This window comes from Sceloporus undulatus, chromosome 6, assembly GCF_019175285.1.
Source record: "Sceloporus undulatus isolate JIND9_A2432 ecotype Alabama chromosome 6, SceUnd_v1.1, whole genome shotgun sequence".
NCBI lineage: Eukaryota > Metazoa > Chordata > Lepidosauria > Squamata > Phrynosomatidae > Sceloporus > Sceloporus undulatus.
The window spans coordinates 124407613-124435520 of record NC_056527.1 but is presented as its reverse complement, the minus strand read 5'-3'; the positions used below and the strand labels follow the sequence as shown (position 1 = coordinate 124435520).

General features: G+C 43.2%; 1 protein-coding gene across 3 annotated transcripts; it reads left to right on the top strand.

Moving 5' to 3' along the window:
• The first annotated feature begins 8297 nt into the window (after positions 1 to 8297).
• LOC121935055 (tumor necrosis factor receptor superfamily member 10B-like) lies at positions 8298 to 27908 on the top strand. Of its 3 annotated transcripts, none has more exons than XM_042476122.1 (10): positions 8298 to 8510; positions 20314 to 20437; positions 20924 to 21052; positions 21450 to 21564; positions 21816 to 21913; positions 22538 to 22642; positions 23738 to 23790; positions 24875 to 25045; positions 25448 to 25517; positions 26666 to 27908. In XM_042476122.1, the coding sequence occupies exons 1-10, from the start codon at positions 8469 to 8471 to the stop codon at positions 26950 to 26952; spliced, it is 1194 nt and encodes a 397-aa protein (XP_042332056.1). In that variant the 5' UTR covers positions 8298 to 8468; the 3' UTR covers positions 26953 to 27908. The 3 variants fall into 3 exon arrangements, with proteins under 3 accessions (XP_042332056.1, XP_042332055.1, XP_042332057.1); XM_042476121.1 differs by having other exon boundaries at positions 22535 to 22642; XM_042476123.1 differs by lacking the exon at positions 24875 to 25045 and having other exon boundaries at positions 22535 to 22642.

The following is a 27908-nucleotide window of genomic DNA, read 5'->3' as shown; positions in this document are numbered from 1 at the left end:
TTCACATCCTAGAATTTGTACTGTTTCTCTGAACATGTGGAAAGTGGGCTTAAAAATAAATCCTCAGACTTCCATACTCACCCATATGCAAGATGAAAACCTGGGCATGGGAGGCCATGCAACATCAGAGTGTGACCAAGGTGGCAAAAGTTATGAATGATGAAGAACGCACAAGAAGGAGAGGCTGCAGCGGTTTGCTTTTGCTTGAACCTACAGGGAAGGAAACGATTCCTTTCCCTCTTCTCTTCTCCCTTCGAACTCAGTTTGCAGCAATTAAAGGCGAGGAGAAAAGGGAAAAGTAGAAGGCGGAGAGAAGGAAACCGGGACATTTTAAAAGCAGATGAGAAAATGGGATGGAGGAGGATTAATCATGACTTTCCCAGGTATGGACTTGGAGTTCAACGCGACAGGTGTCAACAAGACCAAGTATGAGCAAGTTGTAGCCCCGCACATGTTGTTGAACTCGCTTGGGAGAAAAACCTGCACAATTTCCAGAATCCCACAACTAGAGATCTGAGAGCTCTAGTCTGTTCCAAGCTCCGGTTGAACTGCAATTCCAGCAGTCCTCATCAGCATGATGGGCGTTTCAATCCAACCATTATTGGAGGGCCTCCGTCCCTGGACTAAAAATTAGGGCAACTTTTCTCAGACAGAGACCAAAAGTGAAATTCTGCTCACTTTCTCAAGAGATTCAGTATTACCAAATATCTGAAACGGTCGACAGAACCGAAGAAATAATGAAACCGAGAATGCAGTGAGGTTGGAGGTTTGTACGTTAAACATGAAAGGGAGGAAAGAGACAAAAAGAAAGGAGATGAGTAAGGATTCTTTGAAAGCTCTGTAAGGAGTGGGTGGGAAAGAAAATAAACACCTCTGTAAAGCATTCCTGGTTTAGGAAGTTCAGCTGGAAATGCGGAGACTGAGTCATGATACCTTCAGAGACAATATTTATACTTAATCCAAGGAACGGTAAATATGGAATGAGCAGCTAGAAGGCAATAACTGTGGCAAAGAATTTAGCCATTTTCAAAGAGGAGTTATTTACAGCTGTCAATACGAAACTTCATCTGCCATCATTTTGTGAATGCAACCTGTCCATCGCTGTTATTTTGGCAATGGTACGTCTCAATGGTTTTTACTTCTCAAGGGAGCCCTGCAAGCTGGCCATGCAAGGTGCTGGAAACTATAGTCCTAAATACAACTTTTCCAAGGTCCAGCACCTGGGTGGAAAGGCTGAAAAGCTTGCATTACGAGAAGCTTCTTTTGGTGGCAAGGACTATCTGACAGTAGCAAGAACTGCATTGAGAGGTGATGGGTTCTCCTTTGCTGAACAACGTTCAGTGACCAGTTCTTAGGAGTTTTTCACACTGGGGCTAATTTCACCACTAAACAGAGATTAAAGCGCATTTAAAGCATCCCGCAAATAAAGCGAAAATGGTGAGTAATTGCACAAATGATTATCACACACAATTGTGTAAAAAAGTGGTGTTGGAAATGCATTGTCGCTGAAATCTCCAAAGAAGATGTGCATTGATGCTTCTTTGTGACCTCTTTAATGGTGGGTTTTGTGCGATGATGTGTGAAATCGTTTCGCTATTTAACTGCTATGGCTACCTCCTTTGCAATTCTGGGATTTGTAGTTCAGTGAGACCTAAGAACTATTTGGTGAGAAGTCTAAATGCCTTTCTTTCAACTGCGCGTCCCAGGATTACACAGGAGGCAGCCTTAGCACTTAAAGTGGAATAATAGCACTATAACAGCACAGTCCGATATTTTCCCAAGTCTTTGACATTGCCTAGCGCAGTCTAGAGCTAACAGTGAGGTTTGTGGGCAGCATAACTGACATATTCAGCAACATAGCCTTATTCAGAGAGAAAATTTACCCTGCAGATCTCTCTTGCCAGTTCAAAACCACTTGCACAGTTTCTGATAGGTGTGGCATGAAAAGTCCGCCTGCGTTGGAGAGATAAAGAGCTGTCTGACCGCCAGATCCTTTAATGGAAAAATGTCAGTGTTTAAGGATGCTGTTTGTACAGTTGTGTGTGTGTGTGTGTGCGCGCACACACATGTGTCTATGCCTCAGCCAAGGTTAGAAATTCCAACCTGATGGCAGAGAATGACTCAGCCCAGTCACATCATGACCATATATAGAAGGATACCTGAACCAAAGACCATAAACAATAAACTTCCAACTTTACAAAATAAAGCAGGCACTCCCACTCAGCTAATATAATCCAAATATAGATCACACTAATGGCATTTGTTGCTGTTGTTGTTGTGTGCCTTCAAGTTGTTTCCAACTTATGGCGACCCTAAAGCAACCCTATCATGGGGTTTTCTTGGAAAGGTTTGTTCAGAGGAGGTTTGCCATTGCCTTCCCCTGAAGCTGAGAGAGTCTGACTTTCCTAAGGTCACCCAATGGGTTTCATAGCCAAACTGGGAATTGAACCCAGGTCTCCTAAGTCATAGTCCAACACTCAAACCACTATAATTTGCTTGCTCTTAGGTTCTTCCTATACAGATGCTTCTATGGGAGAATAGAGACATATGAGTAAAACATCAAGAATATCAAAACCTATTTTTCATTAATTAGACCTTCACAGTGATTTGCGTTGACCCTGTATAGATAGCATGGGTTGATCATATTAAGGACTAGCAATCTCAGAAGGAGGACCTGACCATACTCCCTAGACTTCTGATACTGTAAAAAGTCAACCTTTGTGCAAACTTTGTTTGCTGAACCCTTGCCATTAAAAACAATGATTCATCAGTTTGTCGCTAATCCACCTCCGCCCATTTTCAGAGGGACAGTTGTCTAGAGCCTAGAAAGGGTTTTGTGACACCTTAAAAGAAAAACAGGTCTTGATATTTTTTGCCGCAACCGCCTGCCACAACTAGCCTTCAGGAAATCTGACATCCGTGTTCTTTTCTACAAATGAGCATTTCATTATATGACTGGCATCTAAATGCAAAAAAATCCCCCTGAAAGTCCTTACTCATATGTAGAAGAGTAACTCGAGTTCATTGTTGTTGTGTGCCTTCAAGTCGTTTCCAATTTATGGCAATCTTAAAGTGAACCTATCCTGGGTTTGCTTTTGGCAAGATTTATTCAGAGGTTTGCCATTGCCATCCCCTGAGGCTGAGAGAGTGTGACTTGCACAAGGGTTGTACATGGCTGAGCCAGGATTCGAACCCTGGTCTCCAGAGCTGTAATCCAACACTCAAACCAGTACATCACACTGGTTTTTATGTCTCTAATACAATAGAGTTATTGAATCTATTAAATTCCTTCTAATAGTGTATCTGTTCTAGTTGGGAGTAACATTTGAATGTAGACGTATGGATTTTATACGTTTTTATAAGCTGCTCTGAGTCTATTTTATATTTTAACATATCTTATAATTGGGTTTTTTAGTAGATAAAATGAAGAATTACGTCAGGGTTGAGTCTTATCGGCTTTGTTTATATTGCTCTATAAATCAGACTATACGGTGATGATGCTACAATGATCCACATAGAAATGCTTCCATCTGTATCTAAATGAACTATTATTTCAAAAACAAACCATCTGAAGGCGTGTTAAATGCAAAAAAATCATTTGCTTTGCTCAAGTAAGGAAACATTTTCTGTTTTGGGTGCAATGTCCTGGCCTCTCGTAAAAGTGAGGTTGTCAATTTTTAAACCAGTTTCTCTAATTTTGCCTTTCACTGTTCTTTAAGATGGAGGGACTTAAGGGATCATGCATTTTACAGCCTCAGTGATAAATGGTATCATTACCAAGTCAACTCCTAATTGCTGCAGTTCAGATTAGTGGGTTTGTGCAACTGTTTGTGTTCAAACAACAGAAGCGGAACCTGACAATTTACTCTGAAGCCCCGCTGAGTAACTCGCTGGGGCATAATTCCTAGAAAGTATGTTTAAGACTGCAAAATTAAAATCCCATATATATATATATATATATATATATAGCAGGATGGAGTGAGAAAACTAGAAGAAAGATTCGATTAAAGAAAATTTGACTCAAAATAGCAGTTCTGGGCACCACAATTTAAAAAGGATGTGGAGAAACTGGAGTGCGTCCAAACGACTAAAATGGTGAAGGGTCTGGAAACCATGAAGCCCTATGAGGAACGACTTAGGGAGCTGGGGATGTTTTGCCTGGAGAAGAGAAAGTTAAGAGGTGATATGATAGCCCTGTTTAAATACTTGAAGGAGTGTCATATTGAGGAGGGAGCAAGCTTGTTTTCTGCTGCTCCAGAGAGTAGGACTTCTTGGAACAATGGATCAGGAAAAGAGATTCCAGCTCTACATTAGGAGGAACTTCTTGAGAGTAAGGGCTGTTCGACAGAGGAACACACTCCTTCCTCGGAGTGTAGTGGAGTCTCCTTCCTTAGAGGTCTTTAAACAGAGGCTGGATGGACATCTGTTGGGGATGCTTTGATCTGGATTTCCTGCATGGCAGAGGGTTGGACTGGATGGCCCTTGCGGTCTCTTCCAACTCTATGATTCTATGAGCATGGTCAGTGTTGTAAAATGTTCAAATGCCAGTCCTACAATGACTCATAACTACACAGTAACCAAGGAAAGTCCAAAAATCCAGGAGCGAACTCAAAAAGCAGCAGTACCTAACTTCATATCTATACTTTTCTGGTGGTGGGTGATTGTGTGATCCTAAGGCGGGCCTATCATTGGGTTTTCTTGGCAAGGTTTGTTCGAAGGAGGTTTGCCATTGCCTTCCTCTTAGGCTGAGAGAGTGTCACTTGCCCAAGGTCCCCCAGTGGGTTTCCATGGCCGAGCTGGGATTCGAACCTAGTCTCCAGAGTCATATAGTCCAACACTCAAACCACTACACCACACTGATCCAAATAGTCCAAATTTCCCCAGCGACGTCAAACCTCATGGATGCTGGTTGCACTTCCTTCTGAGCGAACATGGAAAGAGTTGGACTGCAAGATTTGCAGCCGCTTTCATAAAAGCATTTGAACTTTCAACTATGTGTTTTTATAAGTATCTGCCAATTTATGACTTCTTACTTATTCCATTCTTTGTATGAATAATAGCTGAAGGAAACCAAGTGACTCACCTCCTTACTCCAGAAATGTATTTGCATTTCCTTTGCAAAGTGCAACCTCATTCTGACATCAACAGAGCATGGTTTCAGGTCGGGATGAATGTCCTATAATTGGGGGGGGGGACCCATAAGCAATTGTACATGATTATATACTAAATTATTAAAAATGTAAATAAGTACCTTGAAAATTGTTGAAAGAGAGCTGGCATGGTACAATATAGTGGTTTGTGTGTTGGACTAGGACTCTGGAGGCCAGGGTTCGATTCCCATTTAGCCATGGAAACTCCCTCTGAAGAAACTTGCCAAGAAAACCTCGTGACAGTCGTCATAAGTCGGAAATGACTTGAAGGCGCACAACAACCACTACAACAACAAGCCTTGAAAAACCATTAACTGGTTACTGTACTCTGCCAGGACTTTGACTGCATTTACAGTTTCAGGAAGAAATCACTACGTCATCTTCCTTCTCGGTGTTGCCAACGTTTGGATGCTCTTATTTGTATTGGTCTTTCCTACCGTTATTTTCCTGTTTAGCTATACTTTGCCCACTCTTGAAAGAAAACCACGCCTTTCCCTTCCTGGAGGTGAAAATAACATTGTTTTGAACTTTGTCTCTTGGGACATTTGGAAAAGAGCGGACAATCATCTTGTTTCAGAAGTAGTCTCCTTTTGAGGACTGAATACTGGTGATGCTTTTGCAATTTCTCATTGTTTGCTCTTGCTATCTGCCATCGCATTGACTTCAACTTATGCTGACCCTATGACTGAGAGTCCTGCAAATCTCCCTGTTATCAATAGCCCTGATCAGGTCTTGCAAATCAAGCGTCTTCCTTGATTGAATCAATCTGCTTGAAGTGCCTTCTTTTCCTAATGCCACCCCTTTACTGAGCATTATTATTGGGTCTATCCATACTGCAGAAATAAAGCAGCTTCACGCCACTTTAACTGCTTTATTCCTGTTGTACCTTTTTTAAATTATATTGTTTTTAAATTGGCAGGATATTGGAAAATAAATAAATAATAATAATAATAATGACAACAGCAACAACATAATCACTGCTAATCTAATTTAGGGCCTGGACAGGCCAAAATAAAGCTGCTTTGGGTCAGGGACGTAGCCAAGGGAGGGGGCTTCTTGGGGTCCGGACCCCCCCTTCCATTAGAAAAATGAATGGTGTGTGCTGCTGCGCCGCCGCACCCAAGACCCATTATAATGGTGGCACTTAGTCTGGACCCCCCCCCCCTTCCTAAAATCCTGGCTACGTCCCTGTTTGGGTCACTTTGGAGGTATGCCGTTTTAATGGTGCATGTGTCCTAAGATACCAGAAGCCACACCAAAGCCATGCTCCAGTCCTAAGAACTGGAGCGCAGCTTTGGCACAGGTTTTAGCCTCTTAAGACGCATGTGTCATTTAAACAGCATGCCTCCAAAGTGACTCAAAGCAGCTTTATTTTGGCCTGTCTGTTTGGGCCCATAGAATATTGACAGTCTTCCCCCCCCCCATCTTAAAACTACCATAGGCCTTGGATCTTTTCAGCATAACCTTACTTTCCCCCCCTTTTATCACCTTCACTCCCTTTTGTCCCCTGAACAAGAACTCTGGTGCATGCATTCAATAGCCATTTCAGCTACAACTCGGAGTTCAAACAGCTGGCTGGCAAACCCCCCCAACTATTATCTCCAAAAGTAACTTTCCTCAGCTCTGTTGAGAGGTGGCCTGTCTTTGAATACCAGTCACAGGGGGAGTGCTGAACAACATTGACTGCAGCCATAATTGATGATAAGACAACCATCTGAACCATGCAAAGCCATGATGGATTGAAAACAAAGAGTCCTCTGACTTGCCCACATTTTAGACTGGCACTGGAATGGCATGGTTACCCCTTAAGGCTGAGAAGATACTCAACACTCGAAAGGTGCGAAATATTTTTAGTTTGATAAGCACCTTCAACAAACAAAAAGAAGCAGGCACTATTTGTTTGCATATGCTTTTGCTGTGACTAAATGAGGCACGCCTTTAGCACCCATTGCTTGCAAAGCACCCATCTGAAAGCACCCATTGCTTTCAAAAGCCACCTGAATGTTTGGAAACACGTCCCTCGTTGGCCATATAGCAAAGTACAATAACATCCAGATTCCACAAAACCATGGTGCCTTTAACCAGACAACCAAAATGCACAAAACGCATGATGCTAGTGGAGATTTGAAAGCTTGCATCATGTGTTTTGTGCATTATTATCATTATACAGTCTATTTATTTGTATCTCGCTCTTTTCCCAGGACTGAGACTCAGAACGGCTTTTGGCTGGCCGCTTAAAGGTGTCACCATTTGGTGGATTTCGGATGTTATCGTAATGAATTTTTGGAGTTCACCTGTGTGCAAATTCCAAGGCGACACGGTTTCAGATTAAACACATCTGTTTCTAGGAGGCCCCAGAGTTTGTTGGAGAGCATATCTAAACAAACAGCGGCGCGAAGACCAAACAGCCACCGACAGAAGTCCAGTATCAAATTGTTTATCAAGCATCAATTATTTTTGCAGCTCTCATGAAAAATACAAGAGGTCTTTCCAGTTTTCACTCTGGCAACCGACTAGATAATGCACACGCAGGATAGCCTTCTGTAGACATGGTTGAATCATGTCTGCTGGGCATTCTAGTCGGTTCCAGAGTGAAAACTGGAAAGACCTCTTGTATTTTTCATGAAGGTTACAAAATAATGCAGTTTAACACTGCTTTAACTGTCATAGTGCCTTCCTATGGAATTCTGGGTCTGTAGTTGCTGTGGCGCCAGAGCAAACTGACAGAGAGGCTAAATGTACTGTATTGATAGCGGTTTTACTGTTTTATTGGGTGTATTTTATATGAATTGTATTTTTTAACCTTTTAATGTTGTTTCAATTGTTGTAATATGAATAAAAATTTATTATTATATTATTATTTATTATTATTCAATAGCACAAAAATACAAGTCCCAGAATTCCATAGCATGGAACCATGGCAGTTAAAGCGGTGTCAAAACTGCATTATCTTTGCATTTGGTGCCAAATTTCTGAGTGAGAAGTTGCAGCTCGAAGCTCTAAAGCCATTGGCACAGCGCTGTCCTTGCAGCTCTGTCCGCTAGGGCGCTGCGGGCTTAGGGGATTTTCCCGGGAAAGGGGGCGTGGCTTCGTCGTGTCTCGAGCGAAAGCCTTGCTGGCGCTTCATTTGCAGCCGGCATTCGAGGAGGAAGGATATCCCAATGCATTTGGTGTATGCTACTATTCCTTGCGGGGACTTCTACTCCTTGGATCACTTTGGCACCCAGCTGCCCAACCGTGCATTAAATGCATCCACTTTTTTGTTGTTGTTCAAGAGTCGGGAATTTAAGTGGTGGATCCTGATTGAATTTCTCTCGAATGGATCCGAAAGGGCTCCTACTAGTTGCTTTCTGCCTCCTGGTGAGTCAAGAAGAAGAAGAAGGGCTTGGGAGGTGATAATTATATATATTGGGAGATACGTTGTATCCCACGCATGTATCCCCCCCTCTGCAACTTTTTTCCTGGCAAGGTTTGTTCACTGGGGGTCAACCATGGCCCTGAGGGCTGAGAGAGTGTGACTTGTTGCCCCAGGTCTTTCCTGGGGGTTTCATGGAGACTGGAAGGAAAGCTGTCATGGGCTTTGCTTGGCAAGAATTCTTCAGAGGGATTTTTTTTTTGTTTGTTTGTTGTGTGTGTTGTGTGATATGCACAGTATATAGTTTGTGTGTCTGCATGGGTGTGTATGTATATATATATATGTGTTGTGTGTGGTGTATACAGCACTTGTATATATAAATCTTTCTCCGCAACCAGGAAGAGAAAGGAAAACGCAGTGAAAGATACAAATGTCTGTGTGTAGTGTATACATATATTACACACAACACCACACACACATATATATTGGACTTAGTGTGTGTTGCCCTGTAATATAATTATATATACACACACACACAACACAACAAGCCACACCACACACACACACGCACATAATTATATGTATGTATTGGGCCATATATATGTGTCTGTGGGTGTTTAGTTATGACTTTTTTCCTCAATGACTCAAAGTTCATCAAGAAAAGAAGGGCACAGCCACAAAATATACAAATGTGGTTTGTTGAGAGGATAAGTCTTTTCCTACCAGCTTTTCTCAGGGTCACATGTGAGCAGCATTGCAAGGATACTTTCGAAAAGGAGTGGAGTGTGTATGTGTGTGTGCGCGCGCTTTGCTTAACTCTTTCTCTCCTCCTCGAAAGCGTGGCGTATTAAAATACAGCTTGGCCCCGTTTGCCTCCGAGACAGTGAGCACCTTGGAGTGTCCGAAGGCATCGTGTCTTTCCTACATCCCTCTTGGAGGCTTGGAAGATGGGAGCAGGAGCGAGCCATGGGCCTTTAGAGTACCAAGGGCTAGACCCAGAAGTCACAGACAGACAATCTAGACATTAGACACTTGGACAATCAGAGCACTGGGGACCAGTTCGGAAAATGTGTGGCTCCTCCATCGAGGGTTTCCAGGGGAGGATTGACCTCTCTCTGGACTAACTTTGTGAAGTCAAAGGCTTTCATGGCCGGCATCCATAGCTTTTTGTGGGTTTTTTGGGCTCTGTGGCCATGTTCTAGGAGAGTTATTTCCTGACATTTCGCCAGCATCTGGGCTGGCATCTTCAGAGAATGCCATGTTCATGAGATGCCAGCCACAGATGTTGGTGCATCAGGAATAAACTCTTCTAGAACATGGCCACATGCTAAAAAAAAAACCCCAAAGTTACATAACTTTCTTTGCTGTAGGCTGGCACTGAAATGGCATGGTTATCTATCACTTAAGGATGAGGAGATACTCTGCACTAGAAAGGTGCAAAATATTTTTAGTTTCCTAAGTACCTAAACAACAGGAGCAGGCCCTATTTGTTTGCCTGCTTTTTTGCTGTGGCCTGCCTCAATGAGGCCTGCCTTTGGCACCATGGCTTGCCAAGCAGCCATTTGAAGCACCCATGGCTTTCAAAGTCACCTGAACTTTTAGGATTACATCCAGGGGTAGCCGCGTTGGCCGTTAACAAAGTACAATAACATCCAAATGCCACAAAACCACAATGCTTTTACCGGACAACAAAAAACGCACAAAATGCACGCTGCATGGAGAGGCGAAAGCTTGCATCGTGTACTTTGTGCATTTTGGGTAGCGACGATTAAAGGGTGGATTTTGGATGTTACTGAAATGAATTTTGGGAGTTTGCCTGTGTGCAATTCCAGGGCTGCTGGTTCAGATTAAATAGGAGGCCCCAGATTTGATAGCATGGTGAAAGAAGGATGCAGCCCTCCCAAAAAGGTGGGGGAAGTGTGTGGTGTGTGTTCATGTTTTGTGAACTAAACCAGGAGGCCCACCAGAGGCGAGTTTGTTTGGGGGTTTGCAAGTGGACACCATTACAGGGCTGCAGTTCCATGCATGCTATGGATATTGGGATTTGTAGTTTTCTCCCAGGTCTTTCAGGGGGCTGGAGCCTCACCCAGCTGCAGGATTCTGGAGCCATGGTAGTTTTAAAAGTGGTGCCACTTGCCTTCTTGTAGTGTAGATGCAATCCGAATACTTCCCACTCACCAGGGTATCAAGGAAGATCACTGCTTCAGGAGCATTCATTCATTCATTCATCCATCCATTCATTCTTCCATCCTTTGATATTCCCTTTCTTGCCATTCTCTGCCGGGAACATGCCCGGCAAGTATGCTCTGTCATCTCTGTTTGGGGGGGGAAATTGAAGTGAAAGGTAGCCTTGCATGCAAGACCCTGGCATGGACTCTTCCAGGGACAGAGTGACCAGTGTCCTCACCACCAAGGAGGACAAGGCCACCACAAAATGTAGGACACTCGAGAAAAATGACCAAACCAAAACTACTCATAGAGGCAAAACACACTGCAGAATAATCCCGCTTCACACCACTTTCTAACTGTCCCAGCTCAACGCTAAGAAATTCTGGGAGCTGTAGTTTCATGAAACATTTAGCCTTCTCTGCCAGAGAGCTCTGGTGCCACCGCAAAGTACAATTCTCTAGCACTGAGCCAGTGGGATCAAAAGGGTGATTTTACAGTGTGTTTTGGCCCATAGAAACATACATTCATGCTGCTTAGTCCTGCTCAGGTGGAGATATTTTGCATTTCCTCCTGACAAGAGGCTGAAATGGAGGAAATATCTTGGGAAAGGAGGACCTCTGGCCACCCTGTCTAGGGTCTTGGAGCCGTGGCAATTGGAATGGGGGCATCACACTTGGAATGGGGGCATCTGCACTGTAGAATAATTCAGTTTGACATACTTTAAGAGCTGTAGCACCATCCTATGGCATTCTGGGACGGGTAGTTTTGCAACGTCTTGAGCCTTCTATGTCCTTAGTAGTGCCTCATCAAACTACAAATCCCAGGTTCTGTAGATGGAGTCAGGGCAGTCAAAGTGGTGTCAAAATGCATTATTTCAAATACGTGGATATAACCAAAGTTAATGTGCGACGGGCTGTACAGTTTGGGCCAGCTGCCCACAGCGTTTCTGTGAGTTCATCCACATTGCAGAATAATCCAGTCTGACTGCTTTAACTACCATGGGTGGCATTTGGCAGTGTGGGGACTGCGTAGTATAGTGGTTAGAGCATTGGACTATCACTCTGGAGACCAGGGCTCAGTTCCCCACTCAGACAGGTTTTTTTGATTTCCAGAAATGACGGTGCAATTTTTAGAAACTATTTTGGTACCTGATTGAAGGTGAGAGGTCAGTTTGTGAGAGGTGTCAGTTTAATGCAGCCTTTCTCAATAGAAGGGCGGGCCCCCCAGGGGGACGCGAGGCTCTGTAAAGGGGGCGCGAGGCTCGTTATGCAGAGGTGTACTTATAACAATTTTATAGAAAAATGATATATTTACAGTCACGGGGGGGGGCGTGAAATGGTTTCTTCTTCCTAGGGGGGGCATGACAGAAATAATTGAGAGCCTGTTTAATGTTTGCTTGGTCTGTTGGATTGTACCATAATGTATTGTTTGTCTATAGTTATGTATGCAAGAATGATTTGTTTATGCACTAGGTGGGTGCATAGGCATAGGTGGGTACATTTCTGTTAAAAAATAAAACATTTATATATATTATATATATATTATATATATATATTAAAAATATTAAGAAACCCAGTGGGTGACTATGGGTGAGCCACACACTCTCAGCTCCTAGGGTGGCCTTAGTTTGAAAGGATTTGAAGGCAAACACGAGAGTTAACAGTTAAGTTGGAAAATAGAGCTAACTAGAAAACTAGGGCAGGACAGTGGCATGTTGGAGTAAACCAAGTTGGACAGGGTGGTCTTCCCTGTTCTCACATGTGGCCCAAATCTGGACACACATCTGGGACAGCCCACGTGAGCCAGCCACTTGCAGGGAAGAAAAATGGGGAAAGTGTCCTGGAAACTCCCAGCAAGGATTAACCGGGGAATTCCTCCACCTTCCCTTGTTCTGCCCAGTTTGCTTCGCTGGCTTTCCAACCCCCCCTTTATATGATGCAACATCTAGGCAGATTGGTTTCATATGCCTCCGAAAAAACTTGCTCTTTTGCCACATAACTTTGCATCACCTTCCTTCCTCTTTTTCCATTTTCAGCCCCTTTTCAGACTACTTAACCTGCACACTTTCCCGTGCGACATGTGTATTGTGCCATTTTGGTGGGTCCAAAAAAACTATCGCTGTTTGGTAGATTTTGGATGTTATTATACTTTGCTACATGGCCAGTACAGCTACCCTTGGATATGTTTTCACATTCGCTGTAATGCATGTATCAACTCGATGCAATCCTTTCTTAAAAGTTTGCACCTGCTTATGACTTAATTTTTTCCACACTTTTGTGAACCCTGTTTTTCTGAATCTTTTAAAACAGAGTTATTGTAAGCACCCTGAAGTGGACCGCCATAAAGCATGCTTTTAATTCCTTCCGATTTGAGAAGCTGCATTTCGGTTCCTAAGATTGCAGGTTGCTTGCAAGCCGTTGTGTTCAAGTTGTCTCCAACTTGAGATATCCCTGGATTTTATTGGCAAAATTGTCAGAGGGGGTTTGCCATTGCCTTCCTGTGAGGCTGAGAGAGTGGTGACATGCCCAGGAGGTCCCAGTGGGTTTCCATGGCTGAGTGGGGATTCAAAAAAGTGTCATGTCCAACTCAAACAGCTACACTATGTGCCTTGATATCAATTTCAATTAAATGATCCATGGGGTCTTTGGGCTGAATTGTACTGCAGAAATAGTTCCGTTTGGCACTGCTGTAACTGCCATGGGTTGATGCTATGGGATCTTTTGAACTGTATCTTCCGAGCAAGAGCAAAGCTCTGGTGCCACAGCAAACTACAAGTCCCAGGATTCCATAGCATGAAGCCATAGCAGTTAAAGCAGTGTCCGACTGCATTATTTTTGCAGTGCAGATTTAGCTTTGAAACCAAATAGACCAACTTGGGTGGAACCCTTTCAGGGCAATGTTCTTGAGTTGTGAAACACTCTGGATGGTATTTATTGCTTTCTTTCTGAGTGCACACATGGCTTCCAGTCATTTCTGCTTTATGGCAACCCTAAGGCAAGCCTATCACAGAGTTTCCTTGACAGGTTTCTGCCAAAGAGGGTTAGCCCTTGTCATCCTCTGAGGCTGAAAAGTGTGAGTTGCCCAAGATCACCCAGTGGTTTACATGGCTGAGTGAGATTCGAACCCTGGTCTCCAGAGTCATAATCTAAGCTGTACAAATGTATCATATTCTATCCCTGTGTCATTCTAACTTTGGCCTGTTACAGACAGCCAAAAAAAGCTGCTTCGAGTCACAGTGGAGGTATGGTGTTTCAATGATGCATGCATCCTAAGGTCAGAAGTCGCACCAAAGCCACGCTCCAGCCCTAGGGACCGGAGTGGGTTGGTTGGGCCTTCTGGACTCTTGGATGCATGCATCATTGAAACACCATACCTCCACTGTGACTCGAAGCAGCTTTATTTTGGCTGTCTGTAACAGGCCATAGATAAACAAGTGACATCATTGGAGAGGGGGGTGTGAATTGAAATCAGGGTGTGTAAACCATTTAAAATGTACATCTTTCAGGGACGTCTTTTACCAGAAGAGCATATCCAGGCACGCAGGACCAGTTTCTGTGGCTATTGTGGGGCCTGCAACTAATCTGGAGAGATCTCCAGAAGGAGTAGCCCCAGGCTACAGTGATTTGCTGCTGATCATCCTTCAGTTTTCAAACAACAAACAAGTGTTGGCTCATGATAAAAATCAGGGAAACTACACCAGGCAGCCACTCCTGGGAGGGTCATGTTGTTCAGCAACTTGCTAAGAAGTAAACTTGCCTTCCATTTCCAGTTTCTTGGTGTATACATTCCAGAGCTTGCAAGTACTGTGTAGTAATAGGCAATAAATAAATGAAGTGCAAGAGTTTCCTTTTTTTAGGGGAAGAAGAACTTGACATGTTGGGGGCATTTTCCTGTTTCCAAGTTTGCAAGTGTATTATTGTAATGATAATGTAACTGGGGTAGGAATCATCTTTCCCTCCAGAAGGTGTTGGACTCCAGCTCCCAGCATTGGATATCGTGGGCTGGTTCAGGCTGCTGGGTCTTGCTGTGCCTCTGGAGGGTTGCCTGATTCCAACCCCTTGATATAACTTAAGCAGTAGCTGATTCTATGTTACTAACAAGTAATTACTCTTTTAACAAAATGTCTAATGGCTAATTTGTGACTTAAATCTTTCAAATAATGATGAAACCAAAGGGAAAGGCAATAATTCCCTGAAACATTTGAAAGTGCAAGTCTGGATATCTATCTATATTTTGTGTCCATTTACAGCATAATAACATTAGTTGTTAAGTTGCCCAACACTCTCTGTTGTGTTTTGCTGTAGCAGATTAAAAGTAGCTACTCTGCTGTGGTTGTTGTTGTGTGCCTTCGAGTCATTTCTGGCTTGTGATGACCCTAAAGCAAACCTATCATGGGGCTTTCCTGGTAAGATGCATTCAGAGGGGGTTTGCCTTCGATCCCACCATGGACAGTTATATGGATTTTGCGATTTTGTGAGTGTGATTTGCCCAAGCTGATCCAGTGAGTTTCCATGGCCAAACAGGGACTTGAACCCCAATCTCCCCAGAGTCCTAAAGCAATGTTCAAACCACTACACCACACTGCCTCTCTTCATTCATATTTGCTGCGGAGGGAGTTCAAATGTGTTCACTGACGCTTAGTCCATAAGAAATGTGTTTAGGGTTGTATTGTATCATGGTTGCATTTTTCTTTGGATCTCTTTTGAGTTTTCTTCTTCCCCATTCCATCTTAAGACACTATACAGGCATTGAGACTTTGGTTGAGTCTGCACTGCAGAAATATTCCCATTTGACATTGCTTTAACTGCAATGGCTCAGTGCAATGGAATTAAATCACTTGGAGTTTTGTTGAGATATTTCGCCATCCCTGTCCTGTCTCTGGTTCCACCACGAACTACAGATCCCATATTCCATAGTTTGGGACCATTGCAGTTAAAGCTTTAAATCCCTTTCCACCTGTTTATGATGAGCCACCAGACAGTTTTCATGGGGCCTCGGTGTGATAAAACACATAAAGAGTGTGCTGGTTCTTTATCTCTTGGTTATCTGCCTTGCTTTCTGTGCAAGCCAGCCTTCAGGGCGTGCGGTGTTGGGTCTAAACTGCATAGATAAGGAGAGGATGAGGTCATGTTTCAACCTCAGAGCGCATTAGGAGGAGGCAGGGTTTGCAGAGTTGCATCAGCATGTTTTGCAATTGAGCCCCTTTGTTGCTATTTTTGTCGCTTTCTGTTCTCATTGTAAAGGAATGCAGCTGGTTGGGTGGTGCGGTGACATCATGGCGTTTTATTCCTCCAAACCGATCCTTCTGAGCACATTGCTTATGGTTTGAGGTTGTCCCTTAAACATCAGTGATCCCACAAAATGATTTCTAGAAGGATAGAGGTGTGTGGGACGACAGTTCCATGTTGCTTGGGAGATTGCTGCACTCCATGATGTTGCTGGCTTAATACAGTATATTACTTGCCTGTGTTAATACGTATTGTGAAAATTCTGCCTGTGATGTTTGGACAGGGTTGGTTTTTCATGTTGCACTTTGGTGGCAATTCTTTGAACTGCTGAGTTGCCTGTAGCCGCAACAAGAGTTGTGACACTATAGGTACTAACCACTGGACTAAAATGATTGTTGTTGTGGACCTTCAAATTGTTTCTGACTTACAGTGACTGTAAGGGTTTTTCTTGGCAAGATTTGCTCGGAGGAGGTTTGCCATTGCCTTCCCCTGAGGCTGAGAGCATGCGACTTGCCCAAGGTCAGCCATTGGGTGTCATGGCCCAGCAGAGAATTGAACCTGGGCCTCCAGGGTTGTACTCCAACACTCAAACCACTATGCCATGCTGGCTCTTGAAGATATTGTACAGGAGTACATTCATTGACTAAGGGTGCATCTACGCTGTAGAAATAATGCAGTTTGAGACCACTTTCAGTGTCCTAACTCCATCCTATGGAATCCTGGGATTTGCAGTTTTACATGACCCTTGAGCCTTGTAAAGCATGCTGGTGCCTTGCTGAACTACAAATCCCAGGATTCTGGAGGATGGCACTATGGCAGTTGTGACAAACTACAATATTTCTACTGTGTAGGTGCACCCTGATAGAGCCAGTGTGGTGTAGGGTTCGAATTCCCAGCTTGGCCATGAAACCCACTGGATGACCTTGGGCAAGTCACACTCTCTCAGCCTCATGGGAAGGCAATGGCAAACCACCTCTGAACAAATATTGCCAAGAAAAACCCCATGATAGGTTCGCCTTGGGATTGCTGTAAGTCAGAAACAACTCAAAGGCACACAACCACAACAGATGCACCCTAAGATAAGCTTTGTAAGTCATGTTACAGTAGCACTGAGGACAATTTGAAGTGCTAGCTTTAACCCCATGGAGTGTTAAACAGGGTTCAGAATCTCCTTTTCTCAGACAAACATGCCTGACCATTGCAATTGGCATCATAGGCCTTGTGGTGTTCACTGCCCGCAGCCTTATACAACTGTGTGTGTTGATTGTGTCTTCTTCGTTGTGGCACCTTGTTTTTGGAACTTCACTGCCAAATACATGTCTTGCCTTGTCTTTGTGGCATGTGGTGAAAAATGTGTCTTTTATTTCGCTGGGTGTATCCACATTCCCAAAATAAAGCAGCTTGATGCCACTTTTCTAGGATTTGTATCTTTTTGATATATTTAGCCTTCCTTGTCAGAGAGCTCTGATGCCACAACAAACTACAAATCCCAGAATTCCATAGCATTGAACCATGGAGGTTTAAAGTGGGACCAAACTGCTTTAATAACAGCTGCCCTACTGTACTTTGTTTGGGACTTTGGAGAAACAAGTAGATCTTGGTTTAATCTTCGGATAAACCTTTCACAATTTGCTAATCAGAAGAGAAACAAGGTATGATCTTGCTTTGGCTACTTGCTTGGCTTTATAGTTTGTCTTGGATTTCTGGAAGCTGCTTTGGGAACCTTTATCTGGCGATGACAGAAAGAAGGAGATGCGATTAAAAATATCTGAAAGGAGCCCTTCTCCTTCACATGCCGGTATTTTTTGTTTGTGCACAACTTTTAAAACATGTGTTATCACTCCTTGCTTCCAAGTGCAGTTTGAAGTAGCATAGCCAACACTTAGATTTCATTGTCTGCAAGTGGTTTTGGACATGGCAGCTCCGGGTTCAGATCTTACTTCTGCTTTACTCAGTCACATATCTGTGCAAGAAGTACATTAAAATCTCTCTGTTTGAGTGGCCCATTTGTTTTGCAAGCAGAGACTACACAATACCATAAAGCAGAAGAGCAGCTATCAATCTTGGTTCTCTTTTAAATTGCTGGTGGACCACTTTGAAATATTTGTCCTACAGGTTCAAGGCATGTGAATAACTCCTATTTTAATACTATTTTGTTGGCAGCACCAACATCACTATAAAAACCAGCATCATACCCTGTAGATAGTCTGGCACTGGCTAAAATGACCTTTGTAAGTGTCCTTAGTGTGTGAAGAACTTAAGTAGAGATATTTCACTTTTCGGACTCATTGAAGATCATGGACCTTTGAGACTAACTGAAAGAAAGAAGTTGGCAGCATGAGCTTCTGTAGACTTAAGTCTACTTCTTCAGATGCATACAGTCAACTTCTTTCTTTCAGTTCGTCTCAGATATGCTACAAGATCTCTCCACATATGGATTCTACAGACTAACACGGCTATATCTTTGAACTCTACCACTTTTGAAACTGGGGATGACTTGGGGGAATTAAAAATACTTGTAGACTTCTTTCTAAAGTCGTGGCATCTTCTGTTGAACTTCAGTTTCATTCACCTTGCCTCTTCCTGCAAGTCAGGGCTTCACTGTTGTTTACCACCGAAAGGAAGTGGCGGAGCAATGAACCAGGAGGAATATTTTGTGGCTGCTGAGTCATTTTGGGTGTTAGTTGCTGCATAAAAAAGGAGGGAGGGAAGGAAGAAAAGAAAAGAAAGGTGGGAGTTCAACCTAGAGCTCAACAACAACTTTGCATCCAGGAGAGGCAGAAGGGTGTTGGGAGGAAGAGTAGTTGAGCGCCTCTTTGTAATGTCCCATCCATGTGTTGTTGTTGTTGTTAACCACCTTCAAGTGGACTTCAACCCACATGAATCATCAGGCTATTTATATGGCTAGTAGAACGTAACATAGATTTATTGCATTAAAAATTTCTGAACAAGAAAACATGCCCAAATGTCCATGCAAGTAAATATGCAACAAAGTAGGCATTTAATATTACACACTTTTATTTGGAAACCAGAGTTGGCACTTTTCTCCTAATTCTGACCCTTCCCAAAATTGTCTCTGACTCCATCTTTGCAGCCCTGGTATATTATATACCAGTGGCATTCTAAAAATGAACCAACCAACCGAGAAAGTGGTCCCCCCCCCAAAAAAAGTAAAGGAGTAGTGTTTCTAGTTAAGGCTCAAACTGTTTTATCTCTTGTGCCCAGCTTATGGCAGCAGGCAGAGGCTTGACCTTTTGTGTCGTCCTCAAATGCAACAGCCGTCATGTGTGTGGGGAGTGTTGTTGGTCGTGGTGGTTTTCCAGCATTTCCTCCTTGCACAGTAATAATAAACATGATGTACCCAAATATCTCTGTTGCTCAAGACACTTCTCTGAGTCTACCTGCTTTTTGCAAGGCACAAAATGTGCATGGCTTTAGGGGCTTTCCAGTACATTGGGGAAGGGGGCTTTGGATGCTGCAGAGAAAATGCCTAGTAAAAGACATCAAGATGTGGAAGGGAGACTTGCACATGTAGATGTCCCCAACAAAATTCCATCTGCCATTTGTTTCTATTCTTGACTTCTCTTTTATTTTCCTCCTTTACAACAACCATCTGGAGTATAACTCTTTGTCCTTCCTTAAAGATGCTGTCCACTACACTTCTTCAACATTTCTGTGTTTATGTGCCTTCAGATTGCCTGTTCACTTATGGCGACCCCATGAATGTCATAGGCTTTCTTAGGCAACAAATCTGCAGAGGTGATCTTGCCAGTTTCTTCTTCTGAAATCACACTACACTGTTATGGTGCTATTTGTTGCTATTGTGTCCCTTCAAGTAGTTTCCAACTTATGGTGACCCTAAGCTGAAATTATGCGGGTTTTTGGGGGCTTTGCCAGTGCCATCCTCTGAGGCTGAAAAGCATTTTGGATAAGGGAGACTCAACCTGTATACTGGGATGCTTTAGCTAAGAGCCAGTGCAGTGTAATGGTTTGAGTATTGGACTGTAAATCTGGAAGAGCAGGGTTCAAATCCCATCTTGGCCACAAAAACCCACTGAGTGATCTTGGGCAGATCATACTCTCTCGACCTCAGAGGATGGCAATGGGAAACCCCCTCTGAAGAAGCCTCCCAAGAAAGCCCTGTGATAAGTTAGCCTTAGGGTCGCCATAAGTCAAAAATGACTTGAAGGCACACAACACATACACAAGCTTTAGGAGGGTACTTACAGTAGATGCTTTGATTTTTTAGAAGGTGGAAAAATGGGGGGAAAGCTGGGAAATGACCCTGCAATGGGGCCATGGATAAAGGAGCATAGCTATTTGATTAAACCCCATGGCCTAAGGTTCTCACCCTTGTTCTGCCCCTGACAAAGACTAAAATGCCTCCTTCTTTTCTTGTCTTTGTTATCAGCACGTAGCCATCGCTGCAAGTGTTGCTGTAACACAGAACCCAGAGGATTCTGCTCTTGCACTTTTGGAAGTGAATAATCCGTTCTACCCACATAAAGGGCGCCAATGCAGGAAATGTCTTCCAGGTACAGTGTCCCTCGTATTGATGTGACTCTTATCATGACATTTGTACGTACATTGGCTGCTACTTTTTGGATGCAGTTAAAGCAGTGTCAAACTGTATTATTTCTGCAGTGCAGATGAGACCAAGGAGTTCTGTATGCATGTGTAGGTATGAGGGGGGGAAACAGAAAATGGTGTTTGTTGCATATGGTGGACTGGACTGAGCCTGTTTGGTTCCTGGAAAGGATATTATTTGGAGGCAAATGTTTGCATGCTGTTTTAAGTTCCATCATGGATGAAAGGTGGAACTGAAATGTATCAGGAGTTTGTGGAGAAGGAAAGTAGTGCCTCCTTCCAGCAGTCTTAGACTCCAAGTCTTATCAATCTCCAGTCTGCAGTAACTTGCTATCTGTGGTGGCCGTCTCATGTTTGAAGAGAACTACAGTGTTGCTAAAATAATGTTTTAAAATACAAATTCATGCTTTCCTTTCTCTTCTGCTGCGTTGCAGGTTTTCGAGTCAAAGACCACTGTACTCCAGGTGTTGAAACAACTTGCCATCCTTGTGATAATGATACGTTTTCCAAACACTTGAATGCGCTGAAAGCTTGCTTCCCTTGTAAAACCTGCAGACAGTTCGGTATGGATTTTTGGACATGTTTGGGACTCTTGTGCCCTGATTGCACAGAGAGGACAGCCTTGCATTGGGTTCACTGACAGTGCAAAAAGGGATTGAAACAAGCTATACTGGAAAGAAAGAGAAAGCCTTACAAATAATGTAAACCTGAGTGGTTAAACATATTGAAGAGGAAATATGCAGTAGCTAGGAATTTGTTACTGTCAGAATGCCATATCCATGGATTCTGCATCCACAGATTCATCTTTAAAAAGGTCACTTTCTAAGCTCTCATTCTGCTTACACAGGAGTTACTAGTATGCTTCTGTAATTAATTATATTTGACAGATTCTTGCATGGAATTTAATACTGAGGAAGAAATGTTAAATTTGACATATTTGTCTTCTGTTGATCTTTCCAGATGAGGTGGAGCTACAACCCTGCACCACAACCAGCGACACACTGTGCGCCTGTAAGAATGGCACCTTCTGCTTGCCGCACCATCCATGTGAAACGTGCCATAAATGTAGACTCAGGTCAGCATTAAATGAATTACTTGAAAAAGCTTTCACACAAATAAACATGCATTTTCTATTCTGATTGGTACAGGTGTTTCTGTACCAGAGTTTCCCTAATCTATATAACCACATATTGATTTTGAATCTGTATTTCCTTCACCAAGGTGCATCTTTGGAAGAGTTTTGGGGGAGGCGCTCAGAATGATAAGTATTCAGGTTGAACTTGTGGCTACTTTAAAACATTGCTTCTCCTGCTTTTTTCCTGATAGGTGTCCTGAAGGACAGCAGATGGTGAAGCCTTGTACCTCGACAAGTGATATAGAGTGTGATCCTTATGTACCCTCACCAACTCCTCCAACAGAAACAGGTGAGCTTGCATGTGTGTGAGAGAGTACGAGTTTTCCAAGTCAATAAAGTTGAACTTGCAAGAAACCCCAAAACAACAATATATAAAGGGGTCTTGTTGCACCTTTGAAACTGTTAGAAGAAGTTGTAGCACAAGCATTCGTTGATTTCTTTGAGGAAGTAGGCCAGGTCTATGAAAACTCTTCTAGACCAGCGGTTCCCAACCTGTGGGTTGCAACCCCTTTGGGGGTCGAACAACCCTTTCACAGGGGTCTCCTAAGACTATTGGAAAACACATATTTCCGATGGTCTTAGGAACCGAGTCACCGCAGTTTTTCAAGTTCCCTGATTTCATTTCCCCTCTCCCCAGATTTCTCTCCTCGGCTTTCCATCCTCTTCACTTGTGCTTGTCAGACCTGTTCAGTTCTCACCGACCTGTTTGTTGTTGTTTTTGCCCCTACTAAAGATTTGTGTTATACTGTACCTCTGCAAATCTTGGAGGCATCAACAGGCTTATGGAAACTCTATTATTCTATATGGATAATAATGTTCTGGTTATGTAATAATCCACAGTTGGTGAATGGCTTTACTATGAAATCCAGACACTTACAAATATTACCTAATTTTTGTCCTTTCCCTTCAGAAGGTTTCAGTCGCTCCATTATTGGGATCATTGTGGGCTGTTCTCTGGCTGGGTTTCTGGTGCTGCTGGCAGTAACATATCGGAAGAAATTCAGGTGCTGTACTAGAGGTAAGAGTGGCATTTTCCTCTTCAGTAGGGGTTAGGGAGTAAGTCTGATGTAGTGGTTTGAGTGTTGGACTATAACTCTGGAGACCAGGATTTGAATCCCTACTTGGCCATGGAAACCCACTGGGTGACCTTGGGCAAGTTGGTCTCAGCCTCAGAGGAAGCAAAGACAAAAACCCCTCTGAACAAAGCTTGCCAAGAAAACCCTGTGGTTGGTTCACTTTGGGATTGCCATAAATCAGCTGTAGTCCAAAACATGCATCCCTTTAGTGGTTTAAATGTAATAAGGAACTTATTTGGTGTTGATTTCTCATCACTGCCTGTTGGTAACAATGCAATCCATGCAACATGAGGAAGCAAAAGTTTTGGCCAGTGCATTCTTAGAAAAGGAGAATCAAAAGTGTTGTAGCCAAACCCTGTGAATTCTGAGGCTTGGAGGTGACTGAGATGTGGCGAACTCCATTCTTGGATAGTCATTTAGGCCCGTTATAGACGGGCCTAAAAGTGTGTGCTCCACGCGTGCTAGGGTTAGGAAGCGGTGGCGCTTCCGCACACCCTCAACCCTAGCACGCACGGAGTGCGCACAAAATGGCAGCGGCCATTCCACACGGCCGCCGCCATGACTACGTCACAACCGCACTGCCTCCAAACGAGGTGGCGTGGTTGTGACATAGTGGGGCCATGCAAGGGCGCTTAGTGCGCCTTTTCCGCGGCCCCGGAAGGAGCTCTGTTTCGGAGCTCCTTCCAGGTTTGCGTCGCTGGGTGCAGCCTTTAGATGGCTGCGCCCAGTGATGCTGAGGAGAAAGGGGCCAAGTGGCCCCTTTCTCCTCCCCGTTGCGGGTGTCCTTGGGGCTTGAAGCCCCAAGGACACTCCTTTCCAGGCCGCGGGGAAGCGGCCTTTTACCCCTTCCTCGCAGCCTGGAAAGCAGCAGATCAGGGCCTCGGAGGCTGCTGGTCTGGCAGCTGAGGCCCCGATACACCGGGGAAAGGAGCGCCTCAGTTTCTGAGCACTTAGGGACACTATACTAAATTTTATGAAACCATGATGAGGAATTTGCAGAGTAAGACATGCTAACAAATATCATGCTTTTTCAACAGCCAACTCGAGAGGATCTACAGCCGGCATGTGGCGCTTCCTTCCTTCTTTAAAGGTAGATGAGTTATCATTGATAAATGGTTTCTTTGTCCCAAGCTTCTGAAATTAGATTAACAGCAGAGGAACCTGCCTCAGATCATACCACCCAACTCAGTGTTGCCAAATCTGGGTTTTATCTCTATGATCGCAGAAGGGTTTGTTCTGTCCAGATGAATGTGGAGATGTTGACTGGAGGGCTTGGGACCTCTTGAGTTCAAAGTGTGGTACTTCATCCCTAAACTATGGTTGATCCTTTATTTTTGAAGTATTGTAGCATTTATTCATATTATATTATTCATTGAGCAAAAAGCAAAGATGACACTATTATAGGTTATTGTATTGCTTTTTTTAAAAATAACAACATTAGTAAATCCTTACCAAAAATGAAGCATGTTAACTTGCAAGTAATACCATCACTGTTATCTCCAACTCAAGAGGAAAAGTGACCTACAGTGAAGATAGATACTCTGCCACGGTGGTAAAGATGAAAAATGCAATACTCCTACCCGATGGTGATTATTGTTGCTTTTGAATATACCCAAACCATCTCTTTTGAATCCACCCTAAAACATCTATCTTGTTCATGTTCTGAACCAACGTTCATCTTTCTCACAGCAATTTTTTGGCTTCAAGAAGATGGTCTAGTAGCCGCTCAGAAAGATTTACCACCCAGAAAGGTGGTGGGGACAGTGATGACCGATGAAAAGATGGGCACCCTTTTCCAAAAGTGGGAAAGCAAAAAATAAACTGCATTATAGGGAAGTGTCTGATGCAATGGGTAATGAATACACACCAGCAAGACATCTGAAATGGAAAGTAAAGGATGCACACTTAAAAGCAGTGTGAAACAAATAGATGAAAAGAGTGTGCATGTATGTGTAGCCCATAGCTGACACAGAATGTGGCCCATCAGTGATGAAAAACTTATCAATCCCTACAGTGCATAGTTCACTGGGAAAGAAAATCAGTTTAATCTCAGTGAGATTTGCTTCTGATAAACGACAATGCTTTAAAGGTGGTAAAGGATGGAAGACAACAACATGGGAAGGCTGGTACCATTTTTCTTATGGACTAATAAATGCTTTGAATTCTATTGTAAGGATATTCAGTGTCTCCAGAGGAATTGCGGTGGAAGACGAGGTGAAGAGGCAGACAACATGTGGAACACGCAGGTTGACCAGGAATCCCCGCTGTCTTCAGAAAGTTCTACCCATCGCACCTCAAATATGTCTGAAATGATGCTTCTACCAACAACTACCACACCAGAGGAGGTAACTATCATCATCATCACCATCATCATCACCATCACCATCCATCGCTCATCACAGTAATTGCGCCTAGACCAAAAAACCCTCAAAAGATTATCAGAATGGGAGTGGCGGAAGCCTAAAACCACTTCATACAACAGAGGTTCCCTTAAGAGAGAATTAGAAAGTACTGTAACTATGTCTGGTATTGCATAACTTCAGCTTCCTTCTAGAACTTTTCCATCAGTCATCCTCATAATATATGCCAGTGGTTCCCAAACTTTGGTCCTTTGGTTTTGGACTGCAGCTCCCAGAATTCCTGATTGTTGGCCAAGCTGGTTCAAAACATCTGGCAGACTAAAGTTTTTAAGGACCACTGATATATGTTAATTTCTGTTCATTTATTTCTGTTTTAATTTATTGCAGGAATCCCAAAGATGTGCAACAGAAAGGAGGAGAGATCTACTTCCTGCAGATGGAAAAGACCCTGTGGATGGTAAGTGGACTTTGAGCTTTCTGGTCAGCGCACCCCTTAATATAGGGTTTTACATAAACACAAGTGGAATCTGTGACAGAATATGGTTATTCCTATCAGACTGTGTTGTCCTCCTGGGGGTTACTCCATTATATTCACCTCAGCATTTTTGTTATCATCCAGATATCATCCAATATCCAGTGGCTGCTGAGTATACTCAATTCACATTGGGTTGTGTGTTCTTTGGTGGAGAGAGGGTTGACTGCTAATGTTTCCTTTTTTAATGGACTGATTGACCAGAAGTTTTGCTTGCCAAGGCAAAACCTCTTCTCTATCACTTCAGGAGGACTACTTGTATTCATGTAAGAACCAATACAATATCTCAGCAGCTAAAAGGCTCCCCTACGCAACCCTCCTTGTGTCTAATTGATGTACCCATGTGTCATGCTGCTGTGTCAGGTTATAAATACAAATTAGGTGACCAGTGTTGTAAGGAGCTTTAAACAAAGGGAGCTAAATTATACCAATCAATCCTCTAGTTTTTCAGAAAAGACAGAAAACCAGGTGGAGGGAGGGTAACATCAAGCAGTGAGAAATGTATGCTTGGGCATTGTAAATCTTGGATCCTACAAGCAGGGACCTGAATGAGCTGTGCCATTGAGGGCACAAATCTGTCGGAGTTCATCTACCTGATAGGTACCAAAGTGTGTGTGTGTTTGTGAGGATTGTGGCCAGTAGACCATATGCAACTCCCAATCTTGTGGCCCTTGAAGTCTCCTTGGTGATCCCCCCAAATATCCACTCCCCCCATAAAGTGTTTTAAATTGCTGATTTGGGGTCATTGTTTGAACTGAAAACTGGCCAAAATGGTCCTGAACTGTCCACAGATGTGAGGTTTTGTCAAAAACACCCCAGACCTCCAAACCCCTCTGAACACAAAAGAAGTAAGCAAAAATTCCCTGCTCCGAGATGTGAACCAACCCTTACTTTGAAAAGTACCTCTTTATTAGGCTAGTAGCATGGCATTTTTTAATCCTTTCCAAATCTGAACACAGCAGCAAATAAGAAAGTATGGCCAATGTTTTTTACCCCTTTTCTCTCTCCCACCCTTCCCAGGAAGGTCTCTGCATTCATAATGCTCCTGATTCACCTCCTTTCTTTCTTCCCAGCTTTGCGTTCGTCTTTTGACATCTTCATTAAAGAGGTACCCGTGAAGGAATGGTGGAGATACATGAGAGCCCTCGGCTTGACAGACAATGAGATTACTCGTGCCGAGCGAAATCATAAGGATTTGGAGGAGCAGCAGTTTCAGATGCTACGGACCTGGCTGGACAAAAGCGGGAAGGAGGCATCTGTGAACACTTTGCTGAAGACTCTGCGTAATAATGAGCTCAAAGGTGTCGAGGAGAAAATGAGAGCCTGCCTGATCTTCCATGGTCTGTATTATGAGGAATGAATTCTTCTATAGGCAGGCTGGACAGCAAACTTGCTGCAAAGACACTTTATACTGTGATGTTCATTAGCCCTGGGTTTTTCCAGGGAGGCAAGAGTGGGAAGCGTCAATATATTATCTTCCAAAGAAACATGCTATTTCAATTTTTAAAGGGATCAAGTTGAGGCTGTGATTATTTTCTTAGTGAAGCGTTCTGGAGATGTACATGGGGCCTTCTCAGTGACTCCCCATTCCCCCTGCTGGAAGAAACACTGCTTAGTGCATAGGTGCATAGGAATTGCAAGGGAAGAAAAATTGTTTTGGCAAGTGTTCGCACTGCCCAGATATTGATTGGATCCAGACACTTGCTAGACAACAGCCCTGGTGTGCAGGCAATTTAAATGGCTGACACTTTTCTAAGCGTCTTCTTCAAGCTGTTTACTTGGAAGTAAATCCTGCTGAACTGAGCCTTTTCAGTGAACACTGCTACCAATCTCATTTTTAAAAAATACTTTTTGGTACCCTAATGCGATTTGCATTCCATACTTGGCTACACAGTGTTGCTTTTCAGGCTGCTACATCCCTTTTCCAACAAAGAGTTTGGTTCCGTTTTTTGTTCTTAGTTGTGTAAAATAGTTTGCTTTCAGGGAATGTAAATTATTTGCCTTGAAGTCCTCTTGCTATATATATATGTCGAGAAGGTGTCTTCAAAAGTAAGTTCACTTCCTTTGTTTAACGTTGGGCTGGCGTTTGCTGTCCTGCTAGTAGGGCTATTGGGGTTTTCCTGAAGAAACAGCAATTGGAAAGTTTACAAAAATATGTTCTTGTTTATTTTACGAAAAGATTAACTACCGTATACACTCATGTATAAGTCGACCTCATGTATAAGTCGAGGGCAGTTTTTGGATCCAAAATCATGGATTTTGATATGACCCGTGGATAAGTCGAGGGGCAAACACTGGAGGATGTTACAAAAGATC